The 15,623-nt window shown below is 34.9% G+C and overlaps 3 protein-coding genes across 3 annotated transcripts; all 3 read right to left on the reverse strand.

Annotated features, from left to right (window-relative positions):
- Nucleotides 1–974: 974 nt before the first annotated feature.
- Nucleotides 975–2,552, reverse strand: LOC143347206 (putative odorant receptor 71a). The gene is made up of 6 exons (XM_076776202.1): nt 2,335–2,552; nt 1,955–2,071; nt 1,771–1,861; nt 1,418–1,554; nt 1,197–1,329; nt 975–1,028 (listed from the first exon to the last, which is right to left on the reverse strand). Exons 1-6 carry the CDS (start codon nt 2,550–2,552, stop codon nt 975–977), a joined length of 750 nt encoding a protein of 249 aa, XP_076632317.1.
- A 3,123-nt stretch (nt 2,553–5,675) lies between these two features.
- Nucleotides 5,676–9,466, reverse strand: LOC143347207 (odorant receptor 4-like). Its single transcript, XM_076776203.1, has 9 exons — nt 9,454–9,466; nt 7,919–8,037; nt 7,730–7,847; nt 7,267–7,528; nt 6,886–7,002; nt 6,702–6,792; nt 6,349–6,485; nt 6,128–6,260; nt 5,676–5,729 (listed from the first exon to the last, which is right to left on the reverse strand). Exons 1-9 carry the CDS (start codon nt 9,464–9,466, stop codon nt 5,676–5,678), a joined length of 1,044 nt encoding a protein of 347 aa, XP_076632318.1.
- Nucleotides 9,467–10,892: 1,426 nt separating this feature from the next.
- On the reverse strand, nt 10,893–14,805 carry LOC143347208 (uncharacterized). The gene is made up of 9 exons (XM_076776204.1): nt 14,793–14,805; nt 12,880–12,998; nt 12,691–12,808; nt 12,228–12,489; nt 11,847–11,963; nt 11,664–11,754; nt 11,281–11,417; nt 11,063–11,195; nt 10,893–10,970 (listed from the first exon to the last, which is right to left on the reverse strand). The coding sequence occupies exons 1-9, from the start codon at nt 14,803–14,805 to the stop codon at nt 10,893–10,895; spliced, it is 1,068 nt and encodes a 355-aa protein (XP_076632319.1).
- Nucleotides 14,806–15,623: the final 818 nt, after the last annotated feature.

A 15,623-nucleotide genomic window follows, 5' to 3' on the forward strand; every position in this document is an offset into this window, starting at 1 on the left:
TATACAAAATCCACGAGATAACTATACATTTTCGCCGTGGAAGGAAGGATAAGTCCTTATAGATGCGAATGTCTACGATTGATTAACTTAAATATTTATTGTGAAACAGCCTTCTTTTAAGGAGGCGCGCAATTTTCTTATCTGCCTGTAATAGGAAATTACGTAACACATGCCTGCCCGGTTGATACGTCCATGCATGGTGACAGCCGATATTGGATGACGAACGAATGTTAAATTAAAAACATGAAACTTTGAAAGGACTGATACTACGGTTCGCGGAATTACATTTAAGATGGGGGCGAAATGAATTATCTTGTCACGGTCAATGGGGGATAGGTCCTATTATTCTAGTTAGTTATTTACCCTTCCACTATGTTCTTAACCGTTTCGTTCCAAATGACACCACCTGATTGTTTGCTGTAAATACAGGAATCGAAAAGCGGGCAGGCACCTGGTTTTTGTCACAAGATCGATACAAGGTGGTCGGACTTTATCAAGCATAACACGGGAAGTGCTGGAATAGTGAACAAGGAGAGCAAACCAGATAGAACTCTAGCAAACGTGCTTCGATTTACCTGTGTTCAGCGATTGTCAATTGAAAGAGATTGTGCTTCGAGCCGTTATCACCAGGTAACCATCGCCATTTTATAACGATGCTAATTTTATCAATTTTATTATCTATTGTCGATTCTGTCGTCACATAAGCGTGGATCGATGGACTATATTATTTTTGAGAACCTTTTAGATGATGTTACGCTATAAGATTTGAGCTCAGAGTTTTTTCTAATTTTGAATATCACGGGAGTTAATTTCTATGTTCCCAACGAAATAACGGTTCGAAATAAACGTTCAGTATAACCAAACACTAATTCAAGTCAAAGACAATTTAATTTATTTTTCGCTAAATTTACAATATACTTTTACAACGAAGTCCACATCGTTACTTGTGGACGTTTTCTAGTAGTCACGATGATTTATTCCCTCAATGACAGCAACATCGTAAAATACGACATACAGGATTTAAAAATCTTAAAATTGAAACACATTCGTCAATACTTACTTATACTACTATAGCCTGTGCAGGATGCTCCTGATATAGTTGGTCAGAGTTAGAAGCATAATTCATTTATATAAGTTTTATTAAAGTTTGGCCATATACCTCAGAAACATCTTGCACGTGCTATCTTGTTACGTACCACGCCAAAGTTTTCTATGTTCATGTCGTATAATCCACCTGCAGTCAATGTGCACGGTACGCCGGATCTTATTTGCATCATGTAAATCACTCGTTGCATTCTCACTGGCGCTTGGTACCATTTGGAGTTGTATCTGCCACAAGATTCGCAAAATGTTACATTCGCGTTGATTGTGTAGTTATTAAGAACTATGTTCTTATTTTTACACATCGAGAACATACAAATCGTCGAGTAATTGTAAACTGTGATCCACGAGACTTTGACCAGGCAGACTGTTGAAGAACAAGTGAAATTGCTGTGACCCGAGGAAAACACCAATCCTAAATGCTTCACCGATGTTATTTAGGTTCATAACCATCTAAGAAACACAAATGTTGATGAAGTTTGGTATTACTTCGTTTTTAATCAAAAGTTGCGTTCGTTTCTGTTCTCTAATGAAAGAACTATACAAATTTGTAAGATAAACCCATAGTAATAGGGATAAAGAATCAGTGGTGGGCATGATACTGGCTCATAACAACTTTGTAACACGTGGTTTAAACATGTTTCTCGTTATTCATAAAATTATTCTTACTTGGACAGCTGTCACGCTGATGCCGATCATATTCAGCCCGATCTGTAGCAAAAAGCTTCTTTGGTTTATCTCATTAACGAGTTCGTAAAACCTCAAAATAACAGAATAAAACGAATTAGTGGTGCTTTCACAAAATGTTTTCTTTCTTTTCCTTGTAACTTTCTATTACTTAAAGAATACGAACTGTATTGCTCTTTTGTGGATTATGGCGCAGTTCTTGAACTTTTGATATATGATTTTCTCCTTGTCAGTGTTAAGACCGTTTTGATCGAAACTTTGTGACATTTCTTTAATCTGATACCTGTGTAGATTACAAGTATTCTAATGAAATAATACTTCTGTCTTATATGTACGCGAGAAGTAGCAGCGAGGGTGTGATTTTTTATTATGTAAATAATTTCGGTTAACCATGACGGGTGAATAGGAACTGTGCATAAAATTAAGTTATGAATTTTTATAATCCATTCCGCATACGTGGAGTTACGTGCATTTTTATAGAAATCAATAATTTCAGTTAAAGAAATGTGCTACGTCGTGCATTTAAATTTTAGCAATTACATGTACCCGCACATGGCGAATAATCCACAGGCATGGTGAGTTATTAGCATGTACATGGAATCTGCGGTGACAATAACGGCCACACCAAGGGCAGAAGTCCAAATAGAATGAAAATATATGTGATAGAAATATTTGTCATTGTCTACCAAGTAGTTAAGCTTGAACAATTGCTGCTTTAATCGTGTTTCATTCAATGGTAGAACGATGTCCAGAAACAAAGGCATCAGCGGAAGAAAAGAAAATAAGACCAAGGATCCAATTAAACTGACTGTAAACGAGATAGATTGATTATCGAAATTGATTGATTTCAACGTTTTATGAAATATTATGGAAGTGCTTGTGTCTAAGAATTACAGTGTACCTACTTCTATACAGAAATGCAATATTACTTCCTTTTCTGGTGACTTCGTCCAAAGTTTTTACTTCTTCTTTAAACTTCAATGACTCCCACTCACTTATCAAAAGGTCATATAACTTTCTGAACTGTAAAACATCAATCCCTGTGATACTGATTTGTACATAAAATTGTATCGTACAATACAGCGACTAAGTACCTTATTCCTGTTGATGTTAAGATTTGATAATTTTATTATTGTAACGAAAATCGTAACTATAAGTGGTATAGCCTCTAGCACCCTATCAATGTCATTGTTGTGCAATGACGTGATGAATTCTATAAACTTTAAAACGAAATGTAGATCAAGTTCAAAATTATCACTTTCATGGCGTTTTGTATATATATCTTTATTAACATTATGTTATTAAATAATGTAATATCCCTCTGATAATGTGTACATTTTAATATTATTTCACTCACAACTGGTATCATCAGGCTTACGATAAAGGTTATATATGAGATGAATATAGTATTCCGTTTATAGTTCGATTGGCGTGGATACTGTCCTATTAAAATCAAGAATTTCTTGAGTGGTCTGTAATGTGGAATGTCACCTAAAGTGACATAATAGTTCTTGTTCTTCTGAAATACTGACCAAATGTTACAAATTTACCTATAATCGATGTAGGTTTCTAAGTAGCTTGATTATTTTTTAATATTGGAAAGGATACATCTGGATACATTATTTTCGAACTGATAGTGAACTAAACACATTGCTAAGGGTGTTCGACATTTACAGCAAAATTGCCATCATAATTGATCTAATTACCGAGTTAGTTTATCTAGACGTTAGATTCAATATTTCATGGTACAGTGACTCTTTCGCATACGCGGCTTCACATAATCGAAATTTTTCACGGAGAAAAAAATTATGTGGACGTTATATAAACTTTTAATATTTCAATTCGTTCTCTAAGGATGTATGTACTTTTAGACTGATATCGAAAGATTCATTTGTTTATGGGCAGAATATAACTCGATGGAATTTATTAAAAAAAAGTAAGTCTCGCCGACGAGAGACAATCTTCCAATATTAATTCGTTCTCTAGTTTCATCCACACCGATACAACCGAATCAATTGCTTCTGCAAGTTACGAAATTTGTAACTGAGACTTTGGTAGATGTACTCTGTCCCGAAATCACGATCGAACAGTTATGTTAGTTTCAGTACGAATACACATTTCTTCTGTCAGAAAGAGTTATCTCCCTAAGCACTAAGATCTTGCGTTAATAAAATATAGGCAGTATCGTGCATAACTGTTTCTTTGATGAATGTATGTCTATCAAGACATTTTCTCATATACCTGAGCATTCTTGGTGACACGAAATTTATGCTGTAATTCACGCCTGCCAATAGTTCGTGTGACACACGTTCATACTTATTACCTCGAAGGGATAGAAATGAAATGGAATGAAAAATTACTGTATTAGCCAAGGGATACATGTGATGTGTAGAATTTTTAAGTGATTGATTGATATTACAATATATTGACAAGTATTATTAACTCATTGAAATGTTATGAAGGATCGAAACCGTGATGAAATACGAAACCACTATACTGTTTTAAAGTTTGCAGTGGCGTTTTCTTGTATGTTTCTGCATCCTGCAGCTCATCTATAGGATTGTTCGCGAGACATACGTCGTGTTGAGAATCAAAGTGATGTAAGTCATGCTCGTGCTGGTTCTCGTAAAGTGGTGTTTCGAGTTTGTTCTTTTAATCGATTTTATGCGCACGTTGAAATTATAAATACATGTCTACAGGTTCAAAAAACTGTTCACAAATGTTTCCACTTCCACTATTAGAAAAATAAATCTTACCTGCAAAAGACATTCTTCTCAGATCAATTACTTGAACACTTCTAAATCTAAATCTAAATCTTTTAAATTATACAGCGTTGATTAGATATTTCTCCCAGAAACATCGGCCCGCATGTAGATGAAAACAATGTTACTCAATTGTACTTGCGTAGTATGATCCTGCAATCGGAATTTTTATAGAAGCAACTTATACAAGATCCACGAGATTACTATCGGTTTACGCCTTGTCCGAAAGGATATTTCTTTAGAGATGCGTAGGCCTACGATTAAACGACTTAAATATTTATTGTGAAACAGCCTTCTTTTAAAGAGGCGTGCAATTTCCTTATCTGCCTGTATTAGAAAATTACGTGGCACGTACCTGCCAGTTGGTATGTCTATGCATGGTGACAGTCATTGATGATTAAAGAAGGAGTTGTAAATTAGAGACATGAAACTTTAAATCGACTGATACTACGGTGCGCGGACTTGCATTTCAGATGGGGCGAAATGAATTATCTTGTCAGGTCCAATGGAGGACGGATCCTATTATTCTAGTTGGTTATTTATGACTCTATCCGATTGTTTGTTTTAAACTCTGGAATCGCAAAGCGGCAGATACCTCGCTTTTGTTACAAGTTCGATGCAAGGTGATCGGACTTTATCAAGCATAACGCGGAAAGTTCTGGAATAGCCAACAGGGAAAGTAAACGAAATAGAACTGTAGCAAACGTTCTTCGATTTACCTGTGTTCAGCGCTTGTCAGGCGAAAGAGATTGCACTTCGAGCCGTTATCACCAGGTAAACCTCGCCATTTTATAACGATGCTAATTTTACCAATTTTATTATCTATTGTCGATCCTGTTGTCACATTAGAGTGGATCGATGCATTATATTATTTTTGAGAACCTTTTAGATGATGTTACGGAATAAAATTTGAGCTCAGAATTTTTTCTAATTTTGAATATCACGGTAGTTAATTTCTATGTTCCCAACGAAATAATGGTTGGAAATGAACGTCCACTATAACCAAACAATAATTCAGGAATGTGAACAATGACAATTTAATTTATTTTTCGCTAAATTTACAATATACTTTTACAACAAAGTCCACATCATTATTTGTCGATGTTTTCCAGTAGTCAGAATGATTTATTCCCTTAATGACAGCAACATGGTAAAATACGACATACAGGATTTAAAGATCTTAAAATTGAAACGTATTTGTCAATATTTATTTACTCCAACTATTATGTGTGCAGGATGTTTTTGAAATAGGTGGTCAGACTTAGAACCATAGTTTATTTATTATAAGGATGTAAAATGGAGATATATGAATTTAAGATTGAAACTGTTTCTATTCCGAGATGGAACTATTTTTTTTTTGCAAGGACTGTTAAGTATTCCTGACTGGGTCAGTATAAAAATGTTGCTATTAGTTTCCAGCTATTAGAAATAAGTAATAGTAATATATTAGTACTTCTTTGGGAATATAATTGTCCCCAGAGTAAAACTATTTTTTTATAAGGGAGTTCCACAAGAAAATTTTTAAGGTTTGGTCATACACTTCAGAAACATCTTGCACGTGCTATCTTGTTACGTACCACGCCAAAGTTTTCTATGTTCATGTCGTATAATCCACCTGCAGTCAATGTGCACGGTACGCCGGATCTTATTTGCATCATGTATATCACCCGTTGCATTCTCACTGGCGCTTGGTACCATTTGGAGGTGTATCTGACACAAGATTCGCAAAATGTTACATTCAAGTTGATTGTGTAATTATTAAGAACTATGTTCTTCTTTTTACACATCGAGAACATACAAATCGTCGTGTAATTGTAAACTGTGATCCACGAGACTTTGACCAGGCAGACTGTTGAAGAACAAGTGAAATTGCTGTGCCCCGAAGAAAAGAAAAATCCTAAATGCTTCTCTGATGTTATTTAGGTTCATAACCGTCTAAGAAACAGAAATGTTGATGAGGTTTGGTATTACGTTGTTAAATTATTAAAAATCGAGTTCGTTTCTGTTCTCTAACGAAAGAACAATACAAATTTTTAAGATAAATCCATTGTAGATGTGATAAGAATCAGTGGTGGGAATGATATCGATTCATAACAACCTTGTAATACGTGAATTAAACTCGTTTCTCCTTACTGATAAAATTATTCTTACTTGGACTGCTGTCACGCTGATGCCGATCATATTCAGTCCGATCTGTAGCAGAAAGCTTCTTTGGTTTATCTCATTAACGAGTTCGTAAAACCTCAAAATAACAAAATAAAACGAATTAGTGGTGCTTTCACAAAATGTTCTCTATCTTTCCCTTGTAAATTTTTTTTACTTAAAGAATACGAACTGTATTGCTCTTTTGTGGATTATGGCGCTGTTCTTGAACTGTTGATATAGGGCTCTTTCCTTGTCAGTGTTAAGACCGTTTTGATCGAAACTTTGTGACATTTCTTTAATCTGATACCTGTGTAGATTACAAGTATTCTAATGAAATAATACTTCTGTCTTATAGGTACGCGAGAAGTAGCAGCGAGGTTGTGATTTTTTATTATGTAAATAATTTCAGTTAACCATTACTGGTGAATAGGAACTGTGCACAAAATTAAGTTATGGATTTTTATAATCCTTTTGGCATACGTGGAGTTACGTGTATTTTTATAGCAATTAATAATTTCAGTTAAAGGAAATGTGCTACGTCGTGCACTTAAAATTCATGGCTTACATTTACCCGCACATGGCGAATAAGCCACAGGCATGGTGAGTTATTAGCATGTACATGGAGTCTATGGTGACAATCGCGGTCACAGCAAGGAATGAAGTCCAAACTGAATGAAAGTATATGGGATAGAAATATTTGTCATTGTCCACCAAATAGTTAAGCTTAAACACTTGCTGTTTCAGTCGTGTTTCATTCAATGGTAGGACGATGTCCAGAAACAGAGGCATTAGCGGAAGAATAGCGAATATGGACACAAATCCTAATAATGTGTCTGCAAAGTACGTAGTGGCATTTACGAAATACATCATATGGTATTTTCGCAGTGTTAATGATTTTGCTCAACATGAAACAAAACAAAATTTATTTGAACTACAGAAAAAATTGCAGAGTTAATATGGATAATGTTACATATCAACATTCTATAAAGCATTATGGAAGTGCTTATCATTAAGAATTACGAAGATGTACTTACTTCTGTATAGAAATGCAATTTTACATCCTTTTCTGGTGACTCCGTCCAAAGTTTTTACTTCATCTTTAAACTTCAATGACTCCCACTCACTTATCACAAGGCCATATAACTTTCTGAACTGCAAAACATTGATCACGTTGATATTGTTTCGTACTTAAAATTTTATTGTATAATAAAGCGTGCAAGTACCTTTTTCCTATTGAAATTAAGGTTTGCTAATTTTATCATTGTAATGAAATCCGTAGCTATAACTGGTAGAGACTCCAGCACCCTATCAATGTCATTGTTGCGCAATGACGTGATGAATTCTATAAACTTTCAAACGAAACGTAGATCAAGTTCAAAATTATCACTTCCATGGCGTTTTTTATATATTTCTTTATTAACATAATGTTATGAAATAATGTGCCATTCGTCTCACAACGCGTACAGTTTAATATTATTTCACTCACAAGTGGTATTAACAGCGATATGTAGGTGCCTATATGCACGATATATATAGAAATGCGGCTATAATTCGTTTGCTGTGGATACTGTCCTATTAGTAGCAAGAATTTCTTAAGTGGACCATAATGTGGAAGATCACCTAAGGTGGCATAGCTTTTCTTGTTCTTCTGAAATACTTACGAAACATATGGCTGTTGTAAGTCTAGACATAATTCGATTATTTTTCAACATTGCAAAGTATAAATTTGTAGCTAGACATTTGTTACACATGTTAAACATGGGCAGAGCGTTATATAAGTACACATACAGGTCATTGACAGATAAAAAAAATAATATGAACATTAGAAAAAATTGTAATTTTTTCAATTTGTTCTTTAAGGATGTATGTACTGTCAAACTGATGTAGGAAGATTCATTTGTTTATGTGCAGAATATAATTCCATGAAATTTATTAAAAAAAAGTAAGTCTCACCGACGAAAGACATTCTTCTAATATTAATTCGTCCACTAGTTTTATCCACACCGATACAACCGAATCAATTGCTTCTGCAAGTTACGAAATTTGTAATTGAGACTTTGGTAGATGTACTCTGTTCTGAAATCACGATCGAACAGTTATGTTAGTTTCAGTACGAATACACACTTCCTCTGTCAGACAGAATTATCTCCCTAAGAACTAAGATCTTGCGTTAATAAAATATAGGCAGTATCGTGCATAACTGTTTCTTTGATGAATGTATGTCTTTCAAGACATTTTCTTATATACCTGAGCATTTTTGGTGACACGAAACTTATGCTGTAATTCACGCCTGCCAATTGTTCTAGTGACACACGTTCATAGTTATCACCTCGAAGGGAAGTGAAATGGAATGAAAAATTATTGTGTTAGTCAGGGGACACATGTGATGTGTAGAATTTTTAAGTGAATGATTGATATTACAATATGTTGACAAGTATTATTAACTCAGTGAAACGTTATGAAGGATCGAAACCGTGATGAAATACGTAACCACTATACTGTTTTAAAATTTGCAGTGGCGTTTTCTTGTATGTTTCTGCATCCTGCAGCTCATCTATAGGATTGTTCGTGAGACATACGTCGTGTTGAGAATCATAGTGATGTATGTCATGCTTGCGCTGTTTCTCGTAAAATGGTGTTTAGAGTTTGTTCTTTTAATAAATTTCATGCACACGTTAAAGTTATAAATACATGTCTACAGGTTCAAAAAACTGTTCACAAATGTTTCCACTTCCACTATTAAAAAAATAAATCTTACCTGCAAAAGACATTCTTCTCAGATCAATTGCTTCAACACTTCCAAATCTAAATCTAAATCTTTTAAATTATACAGCGTTGATTAGATATTTCTCTCAGAAACACCGGCCCGCAAGTAAATGAAAACAATGTTACTCAATTGTACTTGCGTTGTATGATCCTGCAATCGGAATTTTTATAGAAGCAACTTATACAAGATCCACGAGATTACTATCGGTTTACGCCTTGTCCGAAAGGATATTTCTTTAGGGATGCGAAGGTCTACGATCAAACGACTTAAATATTTATTGTGAAACAGCCTTCTTTTAAGGAGTCGTGCAATTTTCTTATCTACCTGTATTCGGAAAATACGTAACACATGTCTGCCAGTTGGTACGTCCACGCATGGTGACTGCCAATTTGGATCAAGAACGAATGTTAAATTAAAAACATGAATCTTTGAAAGGACTGATACTACGGTTCGCGGACTTGCATTTAAGATGGGCCGAAATGAATTATCTTGTCACGGTCAATGGTGGACACGTCCTATTATTCCAGTTAGTTATTTATCCCTCTACAATGTACTTTACTTTTTCGATCCATACGGCTCTACCCGGTTATTTGCTTTAAACACTGGATTCGTGTAGCGGCAGGCACCTGGTTTTTGTCACAAGATCGATGCAAAATGATCGGGCTTTATCAAGCATAACGCGGTCAGTTCTGGAATAGTCAGCAAGGAGAGCAAACCAGATAGAACTGTAGCAAACGTGCTTCGATTTATCTGTGTTCGCGATTGTCAGTTGAAAGAGATTGCACTTCGAGCCGTTATCACCAGGTAAAACTTGACATTTTATAGCGATGCCAATTTTATCAATTTTATTATCTATTGTCGATTCTGTCGTCACATTAAAGTGGATCGATGGACTATATTATTTCTGCGAACCTTTTATAAGATGTTACGGAATAAGGTTTGATCTGAGAACTTTTCTAATATTGCATACTACGATAGTTAATTTCTATGTTCCCAACGAAATAACGGTTCATAGTGTATGCTTAGTTTAATGAAACACTAATATATTTATGTAAACATTGAGAATTTAATTTATGATGCGCTTTTACAACATACTTTTACATCGATGTCCAAATCATTATTTGTAGATGTTTTCCAGTTGTCAGGACGATTTATTCCCTCAGTGACAGCAGCATCGTAAAATACGACATACAGGATTAAAAATCTTAAATTTGAAACGTATTTGACAATATTTATTTAGTCCAACTATTACGTATGTATGATGTTTCTGATATAAGTGGTCCGACTTAGAACCATATTTTAGTTATTATAAGGATGCAAAATGGAGATATATGAATTTAAGTTTGAAACTGTTTCTATTCCGAGATGGAACTATTTTTTTTTTGCAAGAACTGTTAAGTATTCCTGACTGGGTCAGTATAAAAATGTTATTAGTTCCCAGCTATTAGAAATAAGTAATAGTAATATATTGGTACTTCCATGAGGAAATAGTTGTCCCCAGAGTAGACCTATTTTTTTGTAAGGGAGTTTCACAAGAAAATTTGTAAAGTTTGGTCAAAACACTTCAGAAACATCTTGCTCGTGCTATCTTGTTACGTACCACACCAAAGTTTTCTATGTTCATGACGTATAATCCACCTGCAGTCAATTTGCACGGTACACCGGATCTTATTTGCATCATGTAAATCACCCGTTGCATTCTCACTGGTGCCCGGTACCATTTGGAGGTGTATCTGACACAAGATTCGCAAAATGTTACATTCGCGTGATTTGTATAGATACTAAGAACTATGATCTTTCTATACACCGAGAGCATACAAATCGTCCAGTAATTGTAAACTGTGATCCACGAGACTTTGACCAGGCAGACTGTTGAAGAACAAGTGAAATTGCTGTGCCCCGAGGAAAAGACCAATCTTAAATGCTTCACCGATGTTATTTAGGTTCATAGTCAACTAAGAAACAGAAATGTTGATGAAGTTCGGTATTACCTTGTTAAATTATCAAGAATCGGGTTCATTTTTGTTCTTTAATGAAAGGGCAATAATGAATTTTTTAAGATAAACCAATATTAAATGGGATTAAGAATCCGTGGTGGGCATGAAACCGATTCAGTAAGTGAAAGTTTCGATTAGTTCATGAAACAAATCTGTACTACGTGATTCAAACGCGGTTCACGTTATTTATAAAATTATTCGTACTTGGACAGCAGTCAGGCTGAGAGCCATCATGTTTACCCCGATCTTTATCAAGAAGCTTAGTTCGTTCATATCATTGATGTGCTCGTAAAACCTCAAAATGGAAGAATAAAACTTATTAGTTGTATTCTATAAACTGTTCTTTGTCTTTTCCTAATAATTTGTTATTATTTAAAGAATACGAACTGTATTGTTCTTTTGTGTATGAGCGCGCAGTCGATGAACTGTTGATATAGGGCTCTCTCCTTTGTAGCGTTATCATTGTCCTCTTCGAAACTTTGTGTTCTTTCTTTAATCTGATTCCTGTGTCGATTAGAAGTATTTTAATGAAATAGTACTTTTATCTTATATGTACGCGAGAAGTAGCAGCGAGGGTGTGATTATTTATTATGTAAATAATTTCGGTTAACCATGACGGATGAATAGGAACTGTGCACAAAATTAAGTTATGAATTTTTATAACCCATTCCGCATACGTGGCGTTACGTGCATTTTTATAGCAATCAATAATTTCAGTTAAAGGAAATGTGCTACGTCGTGCACTTAAAATTCATGGCTTACATTTACCCGCACATGGCGAATAATCCACAGGAATGGTGAGTTATTAGCATGTACATGGAGTCTATGGTGACTATTGCGGTCACAGCAAGGAATGAAGTCCAAACTGAATGAAAGTATATGGGATAGAAATATTTGTCATTGTCCACCAAATAGTTAAGCTTAAACACTTGCTGTTTCAGTCGTGTTTCATTCAATGGTAGGACGATGTCCAGAAACAGAGGCATTAGCGGAATAATAGCGAATAAGGCCAAGAATCCCAATAATGTGGCTGCAAAGGATGTAGTGGAATTTACGAAATTCATCATATGGTATTTTCGCAGTGTTAATGATTTTGCTCAACAAGAAACAAAACAAAATTTATTTGAACTACAGAAAAAATTGCAGAGTTAATATGGATAATGTTACACATCAACATTCTATAAAGCATTATGGAAGTGCTTATCATTAAGAATTACGAAGATGTACTTACTTCTGTATAGAAATGCAATTTTACATCCTTTTCTGGTGACTCCGTCCAAAGTTTTTACTTCATCTTTAAACTTCAATGACTCCCACTCACTTATCACAAGGCCATATAACTTTCTGAACTGCAAAACATTGATCACGTTGATATTGTTTCGTACTTAAAATTTTATTGTATAATAAAGCGTGCAAGTACCTTTTTCCTATTGAAATTAAGGTTTGCTAATTTTATCATTGTAATGAAATCCGTAGCTATAACTGGTAGAGACTCCAGCACCCTATCAATGTCATTGTTGCGCAATGACGTGAAGCATTCTATAAACTTTCATACGAAACGTAGAGCAAGTTCAAAATTATCACTTGCATGGCATTTTGTATATATTTTTTTATTAACGTAGTGTTATGAAATTATATGCTATTTGGCTGACAACGCGTACAGTTTAATATTATTTCACTCACAAGTGGTATTAACAACGATATGTAGGTGCTTATATGCATGATATATATAGAAATGCGGCTATAATTCGTTTGCTGTGGATACTGTCCTATTAGTAGCAAGAATTTCTTAAGTGGACCATAATGTGGAAGATCACCTAAGGTGGCATAACTTTTCTTCTTCTTCTGAAATACTTACGAAACATATGGCTGTTGTAAGTCTAGACATAATTCGATTATCTTTCAACTTTGCTAGGTATAAATTTGTAGCTGGACATTTGTTACACATGTTAAACATGGTCAGAGCGTTATATAAGTACGCGTACAGGTCATTGACAGATAAAAAAAATAATATGAACATTAGAAAATATTGTAATCTTATCAATTTGTTCTTTAAGGATGTATGTACTGTCAAACTGATGTAGGAAGATTCATTAGTTTATGGGCAGAATATAACTCGATGGCATGTATTAAAAAAAAGTAAGTCTCCCCGACGAAATACATTCTTCCAATATTAATTCGTTCACTAGTTTTATCCACACCGATGCAACCGAAACAAATGCTTCTGTAAGTTACAAAATTTGTAATAGAGACTTTGGTAGATGTACTGTGTTCCGAAATCACGATCGTATAGTTATGTTAGTTTCAGTACGAATACACATTTCTTCTGTCAGAAAGAGTTATCTCCCTAAGCACTAAGATCTTGCGTTAATAAAATATAGGTAGTATCGTACATAACGGTTTCTTTATGGTGAATGTATGTTTTTCAAGATATTTTCTTATACAGGGTGTTCGGCCACTCTTGGGAAAAATTTTAATGGGGCATTCTAGAGGCCAAAGTAAGACGCAAATCAAGAATACCAATTTGTTGATGGAGGCTTTGTTAAAAAGTTATTAACGTTTAAAGCTCCGACAGTCGTGAATTTTTTTCTCGAAACTGCGCAGGATTTCGGGGATATGTGTAATGACCAAAACTGATTGTAATTGACCCCCGCAACCGAAAATAATTTTTCCAGAACGATTTGAAACTTTTGAATTTAATTGTTAATAACTATTTAACGAAGCCCCCATCAACAAATTGGTATTCTCGATTTTCGTCTTATTTTGGCCTCTAGAATTTGCCATTAAAATTTTTCCCAGGAGGGGCCGACCACCCTGTATACCCGAGCATTCTTGGTGACACTGAATTTGTGCTGTAATTCACGCCTGCCAATAGTTCGTGTGACACACGTTCATAGTTATCATCTCGAAGGGAAATGAAATGGAATGAAAAATTACTGTGTTAGCCAAGGGATACATGTGATGTGTAGAATTTTTAAGTGAATGATTGATATTACAATATGTTGACGAGTATTATTAACTCAGTGAAATGTTATGAAGGATCGAAACCGTGATGAAATACGTAACAACAATACTGTTTTAAAATTTGCAGTGGCGTTTTCTTGTACGTTTCTGCACATTGTAGTTGATCTGTACGATTGTTCGCGAGACATACGACTTGTTGAGAATCATAGTGATGTAAGTCATGCTCGTGCTGTTTCTCGTAAAGTGGTGTTTCGAGTTTGTTCTTTTAATCGATTTCATGCACACGTTGAAATTATAAATACATGTCTACAGGTTCAAAAAACTGTTCACAAATGTTTCCACTTCCACTATTAAAAAAATAAGTCTTACCTGCAAAAGACATTCTTCTCAGATCAATTGCTTCAACACTTCCAAATCTAAATCTAAATCTTTTAAATTATACAGCGGTGATTAGATATTTCTCTCAGAAACATCGGCCCGCAAGTAAATGAAAACAATGTTACTCAATTGTACTTGCGTTGTATGATCCTGCAATCGGAATTTTTATAGAAGCAACTTATACAAGATCCACGAGATTACTATCGGTTTACGCCTTGTCCGAAAGGATATTTCTTTAGGGATGCGAAGGTCTACGATCAAACGACTTAAATATTTATTGTGAAACAGCCTTCTTTTAAGGAGTCGTGCAATTTTCTTATCTACCTGTATTCGAAAAATACGTAACACATGTCTGTCAGTTGATACGTCCATGCATGGTGGCAGCCAATATTGGATGAAGAATGAATGTTAAATTAAGAACATGAATCTTTGAAACGACTGATACTACGGTGCGCGAATTTGCATTTAAGATGGGGCGAAATGAATTATCTTGTCAGGGCCAATGGAGGACGGATCCTATTATTCTAGTTAGTTAGTTTACGACTCTAACCGGTTGTTTGTTTTAAACTCTGGAATCGCAAAGCGGCAGATACCTCGCTTTTGTTACAAGTTCGATGCAAGGTGATCGGACTTTATCAAGCATAACACGGTCAGTGCTGGAATAGACAACAGGGAATGTAAACGAGATAGAACTGTAGCAAACGTTCTTCGATTTACTTGTGTTCAGCGCTTGTCAGGCGAAAGAGATTTTACTTCGAGCCATTATCACCAGGTAAACCTCGCCATTTTATAACGATGCTAATTTTACCAATTTTATTATCT

This window comes from Colletes latitarsis, chromosome 10 (genome assembly GCF_051014445.1).
Source record: "Colletes latitarsis isolate SP2378_abdomen chromosome 10, iyColLati1, whole genome shotgun sequence".
NCBI lineage: Eukaryota > Metazoa > Arthropoda > Insecta > Hymenoptera > Colletidae > Colletes > Colletes latitarsis.